Source organism: Pelobates fuscus, chromosome 1, assembly GCF_036172605.1.
Source record: "Pelobates fuscus isolate aPelFus1 chromosome 1, aPelFus1.pri, whole genome shotgun sequence".
Classification (NCBI taxonomy): domain Eukaryota; kingdom Metazoa; phylum Chordata; class Amphibia; order Anura; family Pelobatidae; genus Pelobates; species Pelobates fuscus.
Genome location: NC_086317.1, coordinates 235,368,098 through 235,390,567, shown reverse-complemented (window position 1 = coordinate 235,390,567; position 22,470 = coordinate 235,368,098). Strand labels below are relative to the sequence as shown.

The following is a 22,470-nucleotide window of genomic DNA, read 5'->3' as shown; positions in this document are numbered from 1 at the left end:
TTCTACTCCCCAGCATCGGTGTCCCATGAAGCAGGTTGCCAGTCACTGGCACCACTCAAAGGGGGTTGACCTGCAAGGAAAGGGGGTGGGTCCGCCTTGAGAATTGGCAGGCCAGTCCGGTCTGAATACAGCCTGCCAGTGAAACAGGATGGGCCACTAAGGGCAACCCACTGTTTTAGTGCTCTGAGCATACAGTGAATGCTTCTAATGATATGCTATGCTGTCTGAAGAAAGTTCCGTAGTGGGTACTTGGGGTGTTCCTTTATGTAGACGTTTGTCAGTAAGATCCCAGGTCTATGTTTCAAACTTCTAAAATACTCAGTTTCTCTTCAGATTGGAGGAATTATCCAAAAGGATATCTGACCGATATTCAGGATTTTCAGCAATATCGGTATCGGCCAATAAAGATACCAATAATGCAGACCAGGGCTGTCATCAGGGTCCTGGGGGGCCACAGCGGTCCTGAGGGGCCCAGCACACACTTACTTTCCCAGCAGCTCCCCTGTTTAAATCTTGCGAGTTAGAATGGGGAGCTGCTGGGAAGATAAGTAAGAGTGTGCTGGGCCCCCTCTGCACAGTCCATGCCACCAGACCACCAGGGAATGCCATATCCCCCCTCCCTGGCCAGGTAAGAAGCGGGGAGGGGGGGAGGGGGGGAATATTTTGTGCATTTACCCTAATAAAAAAAAAAAAGATTTGCAAGTAAATAAAAAAATAAACCTGTTCAGTTAACAGTAGACTTGTGTAGAAATAGTTTATTTTTTTTAATGGTAAATGTACAGAGTAATAAGTTATCGGCTATCTGCCTGAAAGTTCACAGATTATCGGTATCGGCTCTAAAAAATCAATATCGGTCGATCCCTAATTTCAGGTAACTAACTACCAGCCTTTAAGGATCCATTAACAGTCACACATTTGTGAAAAATGTAACTACACTGTTTTAGACAGCCTTAAAAAGTCGCTTGAAACAAAATAATCACTTAAAGTGGTTATGGTGCAAAGATCCTGTCCATGCAGCCATTCTTTTAGCAAATGTTTTATTCCAGAGATACTCCTTCCCCCAGTGTATGCCTGCCAGAGCTGTAAATAACCCGGCTCTGGGGAGAGGAAAGGGTTAAAACGTACCTTTCTCCAGCGCCGGGCGGGGAGCTCTCCTCCTCCTCCGATCCTCCCTTTCGGCTGAATGCGCATGCGCGACAAGAGCTGCGCGTGCATTCAGCCGGTCGCATAGGAAAGCATTTACAATGCTTTCCTATGGACGCTTGCGTGCTCTCACTGTGATTTTCACAGTGAGAATCACGCAAGCGCCTCTAGCGGCTGTCAATGAGACAGCCACTAGAGGATTTAGAGGCTGGCTTAACCCTTATATAAACATAGCAGTTTCTCTGAAACTGCTATGTTGATATAAAAAAGGGTTAAACCTAGCTGGACCAGGCACCCAGACCACTTCATTAAGCTGAAGTGGTCTGGGTGCCTAGAGTGGTCCTTTAATGGCTGGAAAGATCACTTTGAGGCAATGTTTGCATCAGGTGTCGGCACACACAAATGCCTAACCCCAGATGCCTTGGACAGACTGCCTTGAAACATTGTCATATTTGTTTGTTTGTGAAGGCTAAATAAACTTTACTTGAAATTTACTATAGCCGTGTGCTAATGATTTTCTTCAGGTGACTTTGTTGGAGTCCAGCACCTAAACAAGTAGGAAATGTACAAATGGCTGCAACATATCTTCTAAACAAAGCCTACTAACATAACCCCAAGCGCTTCGAAGACTGATCTATATACCAGGGGTGGACAACAGTAGATTTCTAGATTTTGTAGGACTGCAACTTCCATGGTGCTGTCCCTTCTATAGGGGATCTGGGTTACTATTTTTTTTATTTATTTAAATAACCCTTTTGTAAGCAACATTTACTTGCAGCCTTACAAAAGAGCCATACATACGTCTTGACAAAAATAATTATTCTAATCGTCAGATCGGTATATCAGTAGTAATGCCGACACTTAAAAAAACCCTCTTGTACTTTATTTAAAAAAAAAAAAAAAAAAAAAAACACAAAATGAAACACATTTTAGGAACTGCATTCAATCTACCACAGTGTGAAAGCAATGTGTTAGTGGCACACTTTGACATGGCTTGAAGCACACCATTTGAAAATGACTGCTCTGTACCTCACCCCTTTTAGTCCACTGAGATGTCTTCCTTCTTACTAGGTAATAGGATAAAAGGGGGTGATCCAACACATGGAATAAAGAAAACTAGTAAAAAAAGAGATGCAAAATAGAAAAAGGCAGGTATCCAGTATAATAAATAAATGTCCACCAGAACTGGATTCTAGTTCAGCGGGAGTACATCTGATTTACTCATTATATTGTAAGTTATGATGTGCTTATATAGTAGAGACAATTGTAGGTATATTTTATGCCTTCTATGCCCATTTATGGGAAAACATTTCTTTAAAAATTCTGTCAGTCAGAGGATCTGTAATCAATCACCGAGAGATTGCATGCACAAAACAAGCAAATAATGGGATGTATATGTTTTCGTTTCATGATGTAACTGATGGCAATCATTTCTCATCTTTCTTTGCTGTAGTTAAGATGTCAACCACGCTATCCGAATATACGATTGGGGGTGTTAAAATCCTGTTTCCATGTAAAGCCTATCCTTCTCAGCTTGCCATGATGAATTCCGTGAGTAACACAAACCGTATCACTATTCACGTACTTTTTTAAAATCACTTGTTACAGTACTGCCACTTACGACAGGAAAACCACACACAGAAGGTTTAAAGGTTGTATAATAACGTAGAGGACATGCAATACAAAGAAAAAGAGAGCATAGTGCTAATTTTATATTTTCTGACACTATAGCAGATTTTTAACTGGACAAGCTATGTAAGGAACCCCAGATACCCTTGCTCACGGTGCCTAGAGGGATATTGGCTATACCTCACTGATGATGCCTAATAAGGTTGAAACGGGCTTGCTGTATTTCTCGTGCAGAGAGAGCCGGCCTGTATTTTGGATCTGTTCTGCCCTTTTGGGTGGAATCAGTCTGAGATGCATGGCCTGGTTCTCTCTGTAATGGCACAAGATGAGTTAAAACCAGCTTGAGAACTGAGCAGGACCTACCAAAGGGCAGTCCAATTGAGCTGTTCTCAGTACTCTCTTGCGACTTGTTTTAGACTCTGTTATAGAAAATATGTTTTCAACTACCAAGCAAGATTTATCCACATAATGACTGACTGACTGACTGACTAATGGCTATCATTTTTCAATAGTTGAATGTGAACAAATTTAACTTTTCCTGTATTTCTATCATCTGCGGAAAGTTGTGTTAAAGGAACACTCAAACCATGCAAAGCACTTCAGCTTACTGAAGTGCTTTATGTGTCCACAGTCTCATAATTTTTTTTAAAGTAAAAATAGGCACGTTTATATTTGAGGGCAAAAATTGTCTGTCAATTGACCTGACAGTCAGATAGAAGAAAGGTTTTCTTTTGCTTCCTCGGGGTCTACAGAGCTAAATGAAGAAACCGGAGCTCTAATCTAGCGTATACCTGCCTTGCCCCCTTCTCAAAAGCTGAACCACAACTAATTGAGAAGCTTAGGAAAGTGGTGCACGCTTGCAGCTCAAGGTTCTCATTGAGTGTATTCCCTCGACAGACATTCTGTCTTTGCCAGGACTAATGGGGAGTGCTTGCAAAGGCTGCAGCAGCAGGTTGACCGCTTTTGCAACCTGTTTTTCATATACCTCAAAAGACCACATGCAGGAAGAAAATAAGCAGGTTTGTTTTCTTTGGGAGTATTTCTACTAAACTTTGGTGAAGAAAAATCAATGGAGTAATAACTAAGCTTATCTTGACTTTCATTTAGTCTTATAATATCAAAATATTTAGCCAGGAAGAATATATTTAACATCTGTCCTTTTTAAATTATGTCCTAGGATATTGATGTTAACATTAATTAACTCCATGTCTTTCACCCTACTGGGAATCAAACCTGCAGTTTGAACAAGTTATGGGAGCATCTGGGGTCTTTAACCAATATGAGATATTAATCATTGCAAATACTAATTCAAAATAGTTTCTTGCTTACCGTAATTTTAAACATGGCAGTATTGACATATGGGTTAGTTCCTCACCTTCCATCAGAATAGACAAGAAATAGATCTGTGAAATTTTATATAAATATATTCACACCTTTCTCATTAGGCAGTCTTTGTAATGAACTTCATAACTCTCATAGAAGGAGGGTGGCAACATATTGCTGCCATGGTTAAATGGACTTTATAAACACCCAGATCACTTAATTTCAATCAAGTGGTCTGGGTGCCATGCCCCTGTAGTTTTCATTGCGGGCTTTAAATATCTCTAGTGACTGTCACTCTGACAGGCACTAGAGGTACATTTTATTTTTTCCTATGGAAAAGCATTGGATTGGTGAAATCCGTCTGTTTCCGACAAGGAGGCGGAGCTTCCCTGCAGAGACCAGAATGGTGAGTGGCGAACAGTAAATATAACTCACACTTCCAACCCACACAGGGCTGGGGGGTGAGGGGTGAACGACATTAATACTGAGAACTTGAAACTGTAGCATTAGGAATACATGTTTCTTTAATGAACACTTAAAGAAAATCGGTTTTAAACAATTTCATTATACCTGATCAAACCTGGCAGTATTAACCTTTTGGCAGTACCAAATCAGTACATATAGTGGGAGGTACAGAGTTCAAGTACAGCTGATAGCTATAAAATCATTATCTGAGCTACACAAACGAGTCGAAGAGCCAATTGAGTAATCAGCGGGACATCTGTCTGAGCGGGAAATATTTGCTCAGACATATGGTTTTACCCTAGAGGTTATCAAATCTAGACCTGCTAAAGCATGCTCCTTCCTGCTTCGAAGGACATGCATCTCATGCAGCCAGCGTGCAAACCCACCATGCACACTCTCTCTATATGCGGCTAACACGCATACAAGCCACGTACAGTCAGCACACACCATGCACCTGAGACACAGCCAGCACTCGCCAGTATACACTATGTAAAAGGGATAGTATGGAGGGCAGAGTGTAAACACACTCATGGCAATTTGCAAGACTCCATATTTTCGCTTAATAAATCCAAATGGCAAAACTGAGGCAAAATAATGTTGTGACAATGGCAGAATTAGAGAATTTTGACAATGTGTCAATGTCCAGGGCTCTTGGAAAGGGCCCCAATCTTTTTGTGTCAGGACAAGTAGATTGAGCTACCCGCTTTAGTTCCTTGAACAAGTAGATTTTTTTTTTTTTAACATTTCCACACTTCTGTGTTAATTCTGCCATGTTTGCTGCCAATTTCAGACATCTTTCTCTGTCCTTTCTGCTTTGAGTGCAACACTGTCTATGGATGATCCTGCAAGACTCTTAGATGGCTTAGGGAACTGATAAAAGTTGAATGCAGAAGCTCTGGCTTTTGCCAACTTAGGCTTTGCCGATAAGCAGTCATTGCCTTCTGTCTAATATCTCTTGATTGCATTGTAATTTCAATTAAATTCCAGCTCTGTGAACTTGAGTATGTCCTAAAGATTTAATCATTATGAAATACCGGTACTAAGAGGCATGAAATCTAAATGGATATGTGAAACACTCACTCACACACATACACACTTCACATGTCTATCAAGTGTGGTGTGTTATTTATTTTTTTATTTTATTTATTTTTTTACGACATTCTAAGCAATCTAACTACTATAGCTAACTTTTGTGGTTATGTTGGCTAGGATGTCCTGGTGCCACCCTCCTGTGAAGGAATCTGTCTGTCCGTTGTTTTCAAGACTCTTGAGCTGTGCTCCACCACACTGAATTGTTAATTAGCAGTAATAAAGCTCAACTGCAAAAAATATTTGTTTTTTAAAGAACCAACAAATTTCACAGTGATTATCAAAGTATACACAAAATAGGACATTTCCAGATTTTACGTTTTTTTTGTTTAACGTTTTAAGTCACGTTAATTCCTTCATTTTAAAGGGACATAAAAGCACCAAAGCAACTTTAGCTTAATTAAGCAGTTTGGATGTATAGATCTCACTGCTAAATTCTCTGCCGTTCAGGAATTCATTAGTTATATAAATTTCACACCTCCCTGCATGTTACCTACACAGTCTCCCTACACTCTTCCTGTAAAGAGAGATCTAATGTTTAAAACTTTCTTTATTGTACAATGTGTTGTAATTTAGAATTTCCTAACTGCTACTCGGTTACTAGACTGCAAGAGCTTCCTGTGTGTGATTTCTAGTTCAATTAACAGAGCAGGAGATAAGGACATTGTTCAATCACATCTGCATGAAACCATTTTTACGTTTTTTTTTTTTTTTTTTTTAATTTTTGGTTTTCTTTTTAATGTTGGGTGTGTGTGATTTTCATGTGAAGTCGCTTAGTCTATTTGAGACGTGAAGTCTGTCGCTGCAGTGGATAGGATCCAGTGGGACCAGGTCTCCATATACGCTGAGTTGGCATTAGCTGCCCCAATGTGGCGCTCCTCTGTTCGTCTGAGTTCCTCTACTTGGGTGAACCATGTCAGGAGTGTGTGGGGGGGGGGGGGCTGTAATTGCCTTTTTCCAGTACTGTGGAAGGACCTGTTTGGCTGGGTTCAGAATTCTAATGGACATGGATTTCTTATCCCGGGACCTGGGGTTGGTCGTGTGGTGCAGGAGCATTGCCGCTGGGTCCAATGGCAGTGGTGCGTCAGAGAATTTCCCTAACATATTGTGTATGCCCACCCAGAACGGTGTTATTTTTTCACAGTTCCACCAGATGTGTAGCATGGTTCCTACCCCCTTAACGCATCTCCAGCTGAGGTCAGAGTGAGTTGGGTCTATTGCGTGCAGAAGGGCCGTTGTGCGGTACCAGTTACTCAACCATTTAAATACCGTCTCCTGCGTCCTGCTGAATACAGAGCATTGGTGCATGAGGTAGCAAATCTTTTACCATTCCTTGTCAGTAAAAGTCCTTCCCAGGGCTGCTTCCCATTAACCCATAAAAGCGGGTTTCTTTGTCGGGGTTTCCCTTTGTAACAGGAAGGAGATCCTATGGAACTGTGGGTCTGGGTGCATACAGCACTCCTAAAATGTGGTCGGTTGTCTGGTGAGTGCTCGTCGCTTGGGGAGGGTGTCAATGAAGTTTGTCAACTGTTTATATTTAAAAGTCTGTAGAAAGGTAGGGGCATTGCCTCCAAGGGGTTCATCAAGCTTTTTTCATCCTCCCTGGGTGGGAACGTGGTGAAATCTGGGGTTAGTAGTGCGGATTATATCCCTAAAAGTGTTTGGGTCCAGTCCGGGGGGGAAGTCGTCTTTGTCTCTTAAGGCTAGCAGAGGCAATGGATATTGTGTCAGTCCATATGTCCCGTATGCCCTCCGCCACACACGCAGAGTGTGTTGTGTGAATGTGGAGCATCCCTGTCCGTCCTCCCCTGCTGGAGCGTCACGGCAGGACGGAGGTGGGTCTACCTGCCTCTGAGTCTTCTGCCACCTTCCATAGTTTGTGGACGTTTGTTTTGGTCCACTCCATTACCCTTTGAAGGTGGGCTGCTACGCAGTAGAGGTAGAAGTTCGGCATTGCTAGGCCTCCTCTATCCTTGGGTTGCATGTGGGCAGGGAGCTTGACCCTCTGTCTTTTCCCATTCCAAACGTATTGTCCCATCGCTGTGCGCAGGGAGGTGAAGAATGGTTTGGGGATCATGATGGGGATGGCTTGTAGCATGTAAAGCAGGCGTGGGAGGAAATTAATTTTAATAGCCCAAACCCTCCCCAGCCAAGATATGTGCGGGTAGGACCATTCTGCCATCTCCAGATGGAACGTGGCCAGTAAGGGGGCGAAGTTCTCTCTGAATAGATCGCCACTCCGTTTGGTTAACCATGTCCCCAGGTAGTGGACCTTGTGGTCCGCACATTGGAAAGGGAAGTTTAGGCGTAGGGGGGTTACTCGGCTGCTGGGCTGGCCTATGTTTAGGACATATATGACTTAGAGAAGTTTATTTTCGAGTTGGAGATGGTTCCGAATTCGGGTTGGGAAACAAAAAAGAGGTCGTCTGCATATGCAGCCACCTTATGGTCTGTGTCCCCTGTCTTTATTCCTGTGATATCTCTGTGTTGTCTGATGGTTGTCATGAAGGGTTTGACGGCAAGGACGAAGAGCAGAGGAGATGAGGGACAGCCTTGGCTGGTACCGTTATGTATAGAGAACTCGTCTGTCAGTGCCCCATTGACTATTACGTGGGCTGTGGGCCCCTCATACATGGCTTCAATCCAATTTTGCATGTGGGGCCCTAGACCAAAGTGGGCAAGGGTCTGGAAGAGGTATTCCCATTCTATCCTGTCGAAGGCCTTTTCCGCGTCAGTCGATAGTAAGAGAAGGCCCCCGGCATCCCCACCCCGTCCGTGCATGAGAGTGAGGGCGCGGATAGTGTTATCTCTCGTGTCCCGCCACGAACCCAACCTGGTTCAGGTGGATCAATGGGGGACTGTGCGTCTGCGGGTGCATGGCCAGGACCGTCGCTATTAATTTTATGTCACAGTTGATGAGGGAGATGGGTCTGTAGTTCCCACAGTGCTCTCCATCCTTGCCCTCCTTAGGGATGATGGTTATGTGCACATTTTAATCTGAGCGCCAGCTCCTCTGGGGATATGGGTTCATCCAATTGGTCAGAGACCTCTTCATCTTAAGGTTTGTATTATAGGTCTCATATTATAGTGTCCTGTAACGTGGAAGGGTGTGGACCTTCAGTCCAGGGGAACACAGTAATACTTGCAGTTAAGCATGGCACATGTGGACCCCCTGGTTTAGGAGGTCGCCCCGTTGGGACGGATGGTCTGGGTGCGGGGTTTTCGCAGTCTGCGAGGCTGTGGTGCCACGGTTTGAGTTTCTCCTGCTTTTCTTGATCTGCTCTTTCTTGTTGCAGTGATTAACTATCACTGCTTTTGACATAAACACCATTTTATAACCTACAGTATACTCTTTGCAAAGGTTGTGGTGCGGTCTCCTGTCCCTGTTTCACTGCACACTGTAAGGTTTATTCTCTAAACTCCAAATTGTACTGAATTAAAATCTGGCAAAAGTTGCTGCTCTGAAAGAAAATATAAAAAGAAAAAAAATGCAGTTTTCCTATTTTAGCCTCCGTTTTGATATTGGCATTCTATATTCCCACTGTCTTATAATTGCAGCAATTTAGAAAACAAAACTAAATCTGCAAGTATAACAACTAACCGAGAGAAACTTGTGCTTCCCTGATGCCCATCCAATTACCCTCCATCTCCTGTAATAAGTCTCCTCTACAAATGACCCTTTTCTTCACTACTACTAGGTGGAGAACTTGCCACTTGCAGTTTAATTTTTTTTTCCCATGAGAGTTTTCCATTTAGTCATGCTCCATTTTGTTATCTAAAATGTTACTGGTGTCTATTTTTATTACACATAATTACTTTTGCTTTCTATCTAAGATCATGAGAGGATTAAACGGCAAGCAACACTGTTTATTGGAAAGTCCTACAGGAAGTGGAAAAAGTTTAGCGCTGCTGTGTTCTGCCCTTGCATGGCAGCAAACTCTGTATGGTAAGTTTATCCAACATCCCCTTCAGCGCTTTTTTTTTTTTTTCTGGGTGGTATGGAGTAGAAAATTGCTTTATTATTGTCAGCAATACATTTATTTAAAAAAGCATTGATCGGAAGACTTTTGTGAACTATTTACAGGTAATCTGTTACTAGTACATAATATATGTATTGTATATCGCCAACATCCGTGGGGTGCCTGTGGCTGGGGTTAAAGGGTGGACCAGGAGAATTGGCAGGTTATCCTGGCATGAATGCAGCCCATGCAAGTGGGTCTGTTTCAGTGCTTTCTGCAGGACTCTAGTGCTATGAAAATACTGTGAATGCTTCTAATGATGTGCAATGCTTTCTGGAGACAGTGCTCTAGTGTCCCCAAAAACAGGACAGCAAGGGATGACCCTAAAATCGGGATTCCCTGCTGAAATCAGGATGGTTGGGAGACCTGGTATTGTCCTGTGTGTGTGTGTGTGTGTGTGTGTGTGTATATATATCTCTCTCTTGAGAGACCCGAACGGGTCGAAACGTCGGCTATTTTTAAATGCTATACCTATTGGAATAAACTACCCCTTTTTTCATCTACCAAGTCCTTGGAGTGCATCTCTTTATTTCTGTGTGTGTGTGTGTGTGTGTGTGTGTGTGTGTATATATATATATATATATATATATATATATATATATATATATATATATATATATATATATATATATATATATATATATATATATACACACACACACACACACAGAAATAAAGAGATGCACTCCAAGGACTTGGTAGATGAAAAAAGGGGTAGTTTATTTATATATATTTATTTTCTTTATTTCTGTGTGTGTGTGTGTGTGTGTGTGTGTGTGTATATATATATATGTGTATATATATATATATATATATACACACACACACACACACACACACACACACACACACACACACACACACACACACACACACACACACACACACACACACACACACACACACACACACACAGAAATAAAGAAAATAAATATATATATATATATATATATATACACACACACACAATGTTAAACTCATGGACAGCTATTTCATTGTTGATGCAAAAGAATCATTAGCATGAGGTTGGTTACTTTTTTACTATTGAGGCTTGGTAGTGCTTGGGAAGCAAAAAAAAGGTTATGGTCGGGGAAAAAATTTTGATTGAAAACCCCTTCCACCTGAGGATAGTTAATACAATGTTAAACAAAAATCTGCAAACCAGTCAAGCCATACGACTTGATAGATATAGATAAAAGTGAGTTCACCCCTAAGTGGGAATGTCCACCGAAATGAAAAATGCTGTGGGTTTTTTTTTCTCGATTGTGAAATATTGCAGTCTGGCGTGTGTGTATATTTTGGGTGTATGATGAAGGTAAGGAGAAATATATGTACTGAGTCTTAGAACTGGCCATGTATATTGTTGTGCTTTTGAATTCCTTTACTTCCATTATATTTCATGAATGCAGTAATCCTTTCTCTCCTGTCTTTAGGAATCATGTAAAAGTTGTATATTTATGTTTAGGTAGCTTAAGAGAAGTTGGAGTCATTGAACACAAAGTAGTTTTTATTATTTAGGTTTTAAAACAAATTGTGTAATAGAGATTGCTGCTCTCAGCAAAATATGTTACTGCTCAGCGAGAACTGGTAAAGTTTCATCTCCTGATCTGGAAATGTGGTTTCCTGCATTGAGGGCCATATTTGTGTTCGAAGTACATTTAACTATTGGGTTTTTTTGTTTTCCATTTTCCCCCAAGAGATTACATGTGTTTATTTTTACGAGTGCCATGGGGATTACAGGTACCAGTATCCATATAACAGGAAGACTTTGCATTCTCAGATGTTTCATTACATTATGGGAAGTTTGACTGTGTCTTGAATTGAGCAGACCCAACACATGCTAAAATTCAAGAGCTGTTAGGAAATATCTGAGATCACATAGTCACCTCTCTGACTTTAAGTTCAGTCACGTCATAAACAGAAGAATGTCACCTTTTTGTGAGTACACAGGGGTTTCAGATTTTGCCCTTCATTGTTTAAAGAACAGTCTTAACAAAACGAAGGTTTTTTTTTTTTTATCTGTTTTTTTAATTTTTTTTTTTTCTGTTTTCCTTGAACTACTTAGATATTTTAAGAAAAAAAAGTACTTTTAAAATTACCCGACAAATAGTACTGGGACAGCCACCTTGCAGCAACCTCCTGGGCCATTTATGATATCATTATTCCTGATGATCTTAATCTGATGGTTGACATGGAGAAGCATTGGTGGTATTGGGCATATACGAGGCATGTTTCTCTCATAGAGAAAGAACGTGTTTGGTGTGTTCATCATTCATTACACACTATTCAATATTGGATCAACTGCAAAAAACAGATGTGAGGAAGGCTGAACTTGATGGACACATGTCTCTCTTTAGCCTATGTAGCTGTAATTATGTAACATTTCCCCCCCAAAACCATATATTGATAATGTGAATATATAATTGAAAATAAAGAAAGTACAAAGGCTTGGCATTGACTTCATATTAGCATGGTGTTGGTCTGTGTCTGTGTGTGACTTTTTTTTTTCTCATATTTGTAAGAAATTCTAGTGGCTATTAGTTGTAATGGCTGCCTTTTTGTTTTATTAGGGAAACCAGCAGATGAAGGGACAAATGAGAAAGACTGGAAAAAACCACAAGCCGTAACATGTTTCTGCTTATGCCATTCCAAATATACGAATCAAAGCAAATCGGATTCTTCTACTAATAACGTTTTTGCAACAAGTCATATTAACGGTATGAAGATAAATAATTTTGTAGTTTTGTAACAATTCAACAGGGTGGTAAAGGAAATTCATATCAGATGTTTGACTGGCATACAAACTCTAGGCAATCTTGGACAAAAAAAACATTCTAATATTAGTTTGCTTGCTAGTATATTTGTACAAGTAGGAGAAAACTCATTGACATTACTTAAATTTATAAGGCGGAATGTAGTGTGCATAGAACTAAGCATTTCTTCTTTTGAAAAGCATGGTAATCTTAAAATCATGCATAGTTCAGGTACAATAGCATGTGTCTGAAGTCAGTGAACAGCCACATGCTTACAATGCTTGTATTTTGTGCTCTGGAGATGAAGTGGATTTTTTTGAGGCATCTCTGCCACATCTGGGCTAAAATAGGCATAACAGGAGGAGGGCAAAATCTAAAATAGGCATACCAGGAGGAAGGTTAGCCATGGGTAAAATGCATACCTAGGAGACTTATACTAAAAAAAAATCTTTGATACAAGTTAAAATGCTAGGAAGAGCGCTTTCTCATTTTATCATGGAAATATGCACAGCGTTCATAGGGCAGTTGTCTATAATGCACGTCACTTTTAGGGCCTTGAGCGCTGAATATATTTAGATTAATTTGATAGTAACTGCTATCACCTGCCTATCTAGTGGGTCATGGGCCACCTTATTTGAAAGATAATACCCTGTTAAATGAGGGGCTGTTTTGTGTGCACATCTCCCCCTTTGTGTTAAGATGTTGAGTAGATGTTTTCCATTTTTATGGTAGTCCTCTCATGCGTCAGGAAACTGAAACCACCAGCAGGAAAGAACGTTCTTCTCTTTCTAGAATGTGACCATGCCCCCCTCTCTCTTAAAGGGGGGGGCTGTAAATGGGTCCCTCATTACCCTCTTGTAAAATGCATTACTTGGGGCAAGTGATCACCATTACTGTAGCATTTAGTATATTGAAGAGGGAGTATTTTAATGTAGGGATGCAGAGTATGACCCTTGGTTCACCCACACATTTCAGAAGGACTGTAGATGGTTACTATAAGCCCTTTACGGTATGTACAAAATGTGTAAAGTGAACCAGATACATTTTAAAATTGTGAATTGGTTTCTGTTGTGCAGATGCACAAGCGTTATCATGCTACATTTTTATTTGTGCCCTTGTATAACATGTACAAGCGTACACATATTGAGAGTGTAAATGTGTTTTAAAATGAACTATATTGAGTATAGTTTTTACTTCTGGTATTAGCACAACCAATATGATTGTAATATTTAATGCATTTTACAATTTTCTTTTAGTTTGATTTTTTTATTGTTTTTTTTTATGTCCATTTTTCCATTTTTATTTCTAGTGTTAGCACAACCAGTTTGGCTTTAATATTGTATCCATTTGAGACATTTCTCAGTTAGATTTTACATCTGGGTTTGTTCTGCTCTCCACAGACTTTTTTTTAAAATTTTTATTGAACATTATGTCTTCACAGTTTCTAAGAGGCATTTGATACATACTTGATACATTGTCTACAAGATTGTTTGTTTTTACTGTATTTTTCTTTTCTTCTCCCCCCGCTATATTCCTGCTCATGTTATTTTAGATAACCTTAATAACAAAGCAACATTAGCTTCTAAACTCTCTGCAAAGAAGCAAGCCTTTGCTGAGGATCAGGATGATGATTTCCAATCTGAAAAGAAAAGAATCCGACAGTCCCAAAATGAGCCGCAGGTAATACAAATACCGGTCGCTGAGGACAGCACAGATAAATATTTTCCTCCTTGATCGTTTTGGGATTAGAAGGGTCATGTAGCAGCCAGTATATCATATTTTGTTACTGTTGCCAATTACAAATGAGTTCATTATTGCTGCTTACAATGAGATGTCAGCGAGACTAATGACTCGTTGCCTGAAAGTAAATGTGGAATTATTGCAGTTTAGAAAGTAGTGTACTCCCTTAACAGTTCCTCTGCAACTGTTTAATCAAAATGATTAATGACCAGATTAACAAAAGAGTCTAACATCAGTCTTACAATGGAAAGTAAAGCTTCCAGCATCCTTTACGTTCATTTTTTGTTTTTATAGATCAGTATATTCTGTTTAGGACCCCTCTTTTATACATGCAAGGCCCTTATGTCTTTTGAATCCTTTGGCATATTTGATGTTACATTTTTTTCCCCCTATTACTTTCTTGGTAACAGTGACAATTAATGAAAGTCAGCAAATCAAATGGTTCATGTCTTTTAGGGCATTGTTTTATTTGCCTTCCTACAGTTAGGAGTCGATTTTATGTTTTTTGTTTTTTTCCCCCAACAGTTGCAACTTTATTTTTTTCTTTCACTGGTCCATTTGATGATTTCCCACTAACACAATTTCTGCTTGAATTAAGACTACAAGAACCTATGGATATTTATTGGTTTCTTCTGAATAATGAATGGTTTAATGGCAAAATCTAACTCTTTAGGAGGTTTGCACGATAAGCAGGAAAGATTTCCTCCAAAGATAACTCAGCATCTTGAGAAAAGGTCTACACCTGCTTCACCTCAATACTGCACTAGATCTGCCTTTTCATTAATATGACTCATTAAATAATTATTTTTACAGGAACACTAGTGTCAGGAAAACAAAAATGTATTCCTGACGCTATAGGTGTGAAAACACTGTTTAGTACCATGGCCCTCTTTTGCCCCTTGTGAAAAACGTAATTACTTGCCCTTTTCCCATGCCACACCGGTCTCTTTGCAGTAGACCCTGCCTATGCTCTGCCTCCTTGGCTTAGATCATGACTTTTGATGACCTCAGTCAATCCAATGCTTTTCCATAGGAATTCATTGGGAGACTATTGTGCATGCGCAACCAAACGCCAATGAATCAATGCATCTCTACGGGGAACATTCAGTGCCTCTACATAGAGCGTGGAGACGCTTAATGTTGGTGCTGCACACTGTGCTCAATTTGTATTATTCAGTAGGCTATCACTACCTTTTAATACAAAAATTACTCAGTAGTCAAATTAGCTTGTAAACATTGAATTGACAGGGTTATGATCATCTCTGCAGTTCTCAGTTCTTCAAATAATGCTCATTCTGTTGACAATGCTTGCTATAGAAAAAAAAACAGAAATATTTTGTTTATAACTTTATCATTTCCATCTAACTAATTTAAGAAGAGTAATATATATATATATTTTTTATTTTTAATACACTCTCACTCAGCGATGGGGTACTTAAAAGTGAGATTGGGGCTGAATTGATGGAAATTACTTGTGTGAAACAATAAAGGTTGCAGTATGGTACACAAACATTGGGAGTAATGTAGGTTATGAGATGGAGATTAGTGGGGCACGCAGATCCATATACTGCACAATATGGAGCTTACGTTCGCTGGCAGTAAGTTCAAGATTTTCAACCTACACCTGATGTAGGGAGGGTATTGCTGGTGCGGTGTCCGGTGCTTGGTTCTCCGGTGTTAGCACCCCACCAACCCCAGTTCCCGGTGCTTGCCTGCAGACCTGTTGCGGCCGTTCCATGGCAGGATATTGCTAATGCTCGGGGTCCCCTTGCCTGGTGTAATCTCCCCGGTGGGGTGGTGGTCTCCCGGGCGGGAGGGAAGCTTGGGTGGGGTGTTCTCTGGATAGGTCGTTGCTTAAGGGTAGGGCGACCCACCGCTGGTCTGGTTTTGTGTTGTCTGGATTTTCTACGGATTGCCCATCGCCTCTGCCCCGCGACTCGAGCTGCTCCATATCTCCATCCGGGAGTTGTTGGCTGCTGCAAGGTGTCCCGTGGGTTCTTAGCCAGTGATTCCGCCTCAAGTGTGCCTCCTCTGAGGGCGAGTTTGGTCCAGAAGTCATTGAGTAGACGAGGGGAGAAAGAGTATTCTGGGGAGACCTCTAGCTGTGAGGACAGCAGCGGCTAAGGGATCGGCCGCCTCCCCTGTGCCGTCTGGTATGCCCTCTGCAGGCCTCAGGTCAATCCCCGGGAAAAAATTGCCGATTTCGGTTGGAGGTTCTGCCACTCGTTGCCGCTGTGGTAGACCCCGGTTCCTGGGGCTCCTGTGTGGGCAGCTAGTAGGGCTTATTGCTTAGATTTTGGCTGTATAAGAGCAGTTTGGCTCGGAGCTCATGTAATGTGCGACCGCTCAGCGTGGCTTCCAGGCTCCGCCCCAGAACGCCATTTTAAAAAATTTTTTTTAATCTTTTATAAATGGTGTCAGGGCTTACAATTTCCATATGCCTACATTCCATTGTCAAATAAAAAGTGTGCCATGGACCCTGCAAACTTGTGTAAGATATTAACTGACATGGTCAGATTTATTGGGGTAGTAGTTCTACATAGAGCATGATGACGAAATTAGGTAGATTGAGTTGAACGCACAATTGATGTATGCAAACCACGATCGGAACAATTATAAATGAAGATTCCTTACCTGGTACCAATCGATAGAGAGTGCTACCCCTATAACACAGATAACAAGAAAGGATCAAGCACTCAAAGCAAATCACAGCATGGTAATGTTCTGCATCCCCCCTCCCCCACAATGATACTCACATATTTTTCAGTGTCTGGTCCTATAGATTTTTGTTAAGAATCTTGCTTGCTATTTAGTATTCAGTATATATTTCAAAACCTATAATTAAAGGTGAAACTCCAGTGCCAGGAAAACAATCTGTTTTCCTGGCACTGCAATCCCCCACCCCCCAATCCCTGGTTGCTGAAGAGGTGAAAACCCCTTCAGTAACTTACCAGAGGCCGCGACGATGTCCCACGTCACTGCTTCTTCCGCCGTCGCCGCTCCTCCCAGTGATTGAGTCGGCCGGTGGGCGAGACTGATCCAGCCCACCGGCTGGGGAGACCTAATGCGCATTAGAGCTCCTCATAGGAAATCATTAAAAATGCTTTCCTATGGGGAAATGAGCGACGCTGGAGGTCCTCACACAGCGTGAGGACGTCCAGCGACACTCTAGCACAGGTTTCCTGTGCTAGGGACACGGAAGTGCCCTTTAGTGACTGTGCCCTCTAGTGGAGTTAACCCTGCAAGGTAATTATTGCAGTTTATAAAAAAAACTGCAATAATTACACTTGCAGGGTTAAGAGACGTGGGAGTTGGCACCCAGACCACTCCAATGGGCAGAAGTGGTCTGGGTGCCTGGAGTGTCCCTTTAAGGAAAACCAAAAAGCCATATATTTTAAAAATTTAAAAACTATCCTAAGGTGCCAATTGACTCCACATAACTTACTTTGTGTAATAGTAGAAGGGATTGGTTACACATACAGATAATATTGTGGCTATACCAATTCTGAAAATTAAAATACATGTAGAAACAAATATTCAGTACTTCTAATAACCTGTTAAAAGAGCACAGATTAGTTGTTTACCATAACATTATTATGTTGCAGGCAAAAAAACGACACTGTTACGAGAAAGGTGTGCAGTTTATTGATGATGACGACCTACATAAAAATAATCTAGAGTCAGACTGTTACAGGCGGATGAATGACGGTGTACATGTTTACCATGAAAATCCTGAAGTCTCCACTGCCAATTATGTAAGTAGTTTTTCATTTTGAAATTCTTTATTTTTGCTGGGATCGGCACGCTATATGAGATGTCCTGGTATGGTAGTTCCCTAATGCTGCCATGTTCGGCCTAAATAGATTAACTCGCATGGTTATGGTGTTGGTTTTCCCGACAGGGCATACTGTGGGCAGTGTGTCTCATTGAGGCTGAGAAAGAAAAAGTCAACATGAGTGCAATGAAATCATAATGGTAGCGTTCAAGTCAGCTTTAGTGGGTCAGTCTGTATGTCATCCCTGCAAACCAAGTTCCTTGGGTCCCTGGATCAGCCAATTCTTCTGCTGGGCATGGTAGGAGCGGGCAACCGTGGGTTCTGGGGGTTGAAGAAGGGTTGTGTGTGGCGGGGGGCTTTTCCACAGCTCCAGGCCTTGTGTGGGGTCGACATCCTTTGGCCACAGACTCTGGTACTCTGCGAGGCCGGGTATGTAAGTAGTTTTTAATCAAACTGATAGAGGTCAATGTTCTAGCAATGAAAACCTTGTAGTATGCCAATTGCAAGATCTATAAGCTGTATACAAACCATAGAATTAAACCTTTTGTTTATACATTTACTGCAGTTTGCCTATAACATTTTATAGGTGCATCTTTTATTGGGATATACCAATTATCTTAAAATGCTATGCTTCTTGTATAGGTTAGGCCAGGGCCGGTGCAAGGATTTTTTGCTACACAGGCGAAGATGAATTTCCCCCCCCCCCCCCCCACACACACACGAATAAGATGTATCTTTAGCGGTGTCTCATATCCAGCCTTTTGAAATCCCCATGTAGTGTATTGTACCCCCCTTTAGTGTGTCTTACACCCCCTTGTATGTCTCTTACAACCCCCATGTGTATCTCCTTTCCCCCCCAGCCCCTTTGTGTGTCTTTCTTTCCCACAGCCCTTTTCTGTGGGTCTCTCCCCTCAGCCTGTTTTTTGTGTGTCCCTCTTCCCCTCAGGCTCCTTTGTGTAACTTTTCCCTCCCAAGCCATATAGACATAGATATATAGCTACACACACATACAGGCACATAGTCACAGAAATATGCAGGCACACAAACAAACACAGCCATACAGGCAAACCGTCATACAATCAACACATACAGGTACACAGACATACAGTCATACAGACACACACACAGAGACATGCAGACACTGGCATATAGATAAATAAAGACACATTTATACAAACACAGACATGCAGAGACATGAAGATGCAGGCATACAGAGACATACAGAACAAGGCATACAGATACATACAGGCATGCAGATACATACTTACACAGGCATGCAGGGACATATATACACAGACAGTCACACAAAGATATACAGAACAAGGCATACAGAGACATATGGATACGGTCATACAGAGACATACAGACACAGGCATACAGTGACATTCAGAAACACACGGACACAGTCATAGAGACATACAGACACAGACATACACAGACAGACATAGTCATACAGAGACATGCAGACAGGTATACAGAGCAGGGGCAGATCCAGAACCTAATCTTGGGGGGGGGGGGGGGGGGTAGTGAGTTTCAGTGGAGTAATAGGGGCTCTAATTGAGGAGTTAGGGGCTGTAGTAGGGGGACAGGGGCTGTAGTTGAGAGTTAGGGGCTGTAATTGGGGGTTTAGGAAATGTAGTGGGGAATTGGGGCTGTAGTAGGGGGTTAGGGACTGAAGTAGGTTGATGGCTGCAAGTGGGAACAGGGGCTGTAGTGTGGGGGATATGGGCAGCAATTGGGGGAGAGGGGCTGTAGTGGGGGTAAGGACTGTAGTAAGGGAATAGGGGCTGTACTGGAGTTATGGGGTGTAAAAGGGAGTGGAAGGGATGTGAAGTAAGGGAGTTAGAGGCTGTAGAAGGGAGTATAGGGGCTGTGGTGGGAGCAAAGGAGCAATGTGGTTGGAAACGGGCAGTATGGTGGGAAACGGGCAGTAGAGGGGGACACGGGCAGTATGGTGTGGGCACAGGCTGTAACGAGGGACACTGAGGCAATAAAGTGGTGTCACAGGGACAGTATGGTAGGGGGTAAATGGGAAGTAGAGGGGGGGACAGGGGCTGTTGAGGCGGGTAGAGGAAGTAGAGGGGGAGACAGGGGCAGTAGAGGTGTGTGAAAGGGGGGCAGAGGCAGGGGCTGTAGAGGGAAATAGAGGAGGCACACGGGATAAAGAGGGGGGCACAAAAGCAATAGAGGGGGGCATGGGCTGTATAGGGGGCACATGGGCAGTATGGTGGGGCAGAGGCTTTAGAGGGAAAGAGGGGCTGTAGAGGGAAATAGAGGAGCTGTAGAGGGGCAGTATGGTGGGGCAGGAGTTATGGAGGGAAATAGAGGTGCTATAGAGTGGCACAGGGGGCAGTAGAGGACAGGGTCAGTATGGTGGGGGCAGGGGCTATAGAGGTGCTGTAGAGGGGCACATGGGGCAGGGGCTATAGAGGGACGTAGAGGGGACATGGGCAGTATGGTGGGGCAGGGTCTATAGAGGGAAATAGAAGTGCTGGAGAGGGGCACATGGGGCAGTAGAGTGGGGACAGAGGCTATAGAGGGGCTGTTAAGGGGCAGGGGAAGTATGGTGGGGCAGGGGCTATAGAGGGGCTGTTAAGGGGCAGGGGTAGCATGGTGGGGCAGGGGCTATAGAGGGGTCAGGGGCAGTATAGTGGGGCAGGGGCATAGAGGGGCTGTAGAGGGGGCGGGGTAGTATGGTGGGGCAGGGGCTATAGAGGGACATAGAGGGTGGGGGCTATAGAGGGGCTGTAAAGGGGGCAGTATGGTGGGGCAGGGGCTAAAGAGGGGCTGTAAAGGGGGCAGGGGTAGTATGGTGGGGAAGTTTGGAGGGGCAGGGGCTGTAGAGGGGACAGGGGCTGTAGAGGGGACAGGGGCAGTATGGTGGGGGCAGGGGTAGTATGGTGGGGGCAGGGGCTATAGAGGGGGCAGGGGTAGTATGGTGGGGCAGGGGCTATAGATGGGGCAGGGGCAGTATAGTGGGGCAGGGGCATAGAGGGGCTGTAGAGGGGGCGGGGGCAGGGGCAGTATGGTGGGGCAGGGGCTATAGAGGGACATAGAGGGGTGGGGGCTATAGAGGGGCTGTAAAGGGGGCAGTATGGTGGGGCAGGGGCTAAAGAGGGGCTGTAAAGGGGGCAGGGGTAGTATGGTGGGGAAGTTTGGAGGGGCAGGGGCTGTAGAGGGGGCAGGGGCAGTATGGTGGGGGCAGGGGCTATAGAGGTGGCAGGGGTAGTATGGTGGGGGCAGGGGCTATAGAGGTGGCTGGGGGAGTATGGTGGGGCAGGGGCAGTATGGTGGGGGCAGGGGGACTATAGTGGGGGCAGGGGCTGTAAAGGGGGCACTATGGTGGGGGTGGGGCAGGGGCTATAGAGGGAAATAGAAGTGCTGTAGAGGGGCAAATGGGGCAGGGGCACTATGGTGGGGCAGGGGCTATAGAGGGGCTGTAAAGGGGGCAGGGGTAGTATGGTGGGGCAGTTTGGAGGGGGCAGGGGCCATAGAGGTGGCAGGGGTAGTATGGTGGGGGCAGGGGCTATAGAGGTGGCAGGGGAGTATGGTGGGGGCAGGGGCCGTATAGTGGGGAGTATGGTGGGGGGCAGGGGGAGTATGGTGGGGGGCAGGGGGAGTATGGTGGGGGGCAGGGGGAGTATGGTGGGGGGCAGGGGGAGTATGGTGGGGGGCAGGGGGAGTATGGTGGGGGGCAGGGGGAGTATGGTGGGGGGCAGGGGGAGTATGGTGGGGGGCAGGGGGAGTATGGTGGGGGGCAGGGGGAGTATGGTGGGGGGCAGGGGGAGTATGGTGGGGGCAGGGGCTGTATGGTGGGGGCAGGGGCTGTATGGTGGGGGCAGGGGCTGTATGGTGGGGGCAGGGGCTGTATGGTGGGGGCAGGGGCTGTATGGTGGGGGCAGGGGCTGTATGGTGGGGGCAGGGGCTGTATGGTGGGGGCAGGGGGAGTATGGTGGGGGCAGGGGGAGTATGGTGGGGGCAGGGGGAGTATGGTGGGGGCAGGGGGAGTATGGTGGGGGCAGGGGGAGTATGGTGGGGGCAGGGGGAGTATGGTGGGGGCAGGGGGAGTATGGTGGGGGCAGGGGGAGTATGGTGGGGGCAGGGGGAGTATAGTGGGGGCAGGGATAGTATAGTGGGGGCAGGGGGAGTATAGTGGGGGCAGGGGGGAGTATAGTGGGGGCAGGGGCTGTAGAAAGGGGCTGGAAAAAAAAACGTTTTGATTTAAAAAAAAAAAAAAAAAATGCTTCTTCCCCACCCCCTTCCCCTCCCAGAAGCTTACCTTGGGCCAGGGAGGGAGATTCTTTCAACTGGTGGTCGGCTGGGAGGCTGGAGCTGCAGTCAGGACCGCTGGGGAGTCTGGGAGCAGTAGAAGTCCCGCCCCCTTCTGACATCATCAGAGGAGGACGGCTGACTTCACTGCCAGGCTCCTGCTGTGTGCTGGCTGCAGGGAGAGAGGTGAGTTTACAAATCCAAGTCTCCAGCCAGAGGCAGGAGATCCGGATTTTTGCGCCCCCCTCCTCTGGCGCCCTAAGGC

The 22,470-nt window shown here is 44.0% G+C and overlaps 1 protein-coding gene across 1 annotated transcript in view; it reads left to right on the top strand.

The window, feature by feature from the left end:
- BRIP1 (BRCA1 interacting helicase 1) overlaps positions 1 to 22,470 on the top strand; it is a 328,956-nt gene that overhangs the window by 3,957 nt on the left and 302,529 nt on the right. The window contains exons 2-6 of the mRNA XM_063455293.1: positions 2,597 to 2,694; positions 9,484 to 9,595; positions 12,239 to 12,385; positions 13,974 to 14,101; positions 17,767 to 17,916. Of these exons, the coding sequence (XP_063311363.1) occupies positions 2,602 to 2,694; positions 9,484 to 9,595; positions 12,239 to 12,385; positions 13,974 to 14,101; positions 17,767 to 17,916 (630 nt within the window). The 5' untranslated portion in view covers positions 2,597 to 2,601. The remainder of the gene's footprint in view (positions 1 to 2,596; positions 2,695 to 9,483; positions 9,596 to 12,238; positions 12,386 to 13,973; positions 14,102 to 17,766; positions 17,917 to 22,470) is intronic.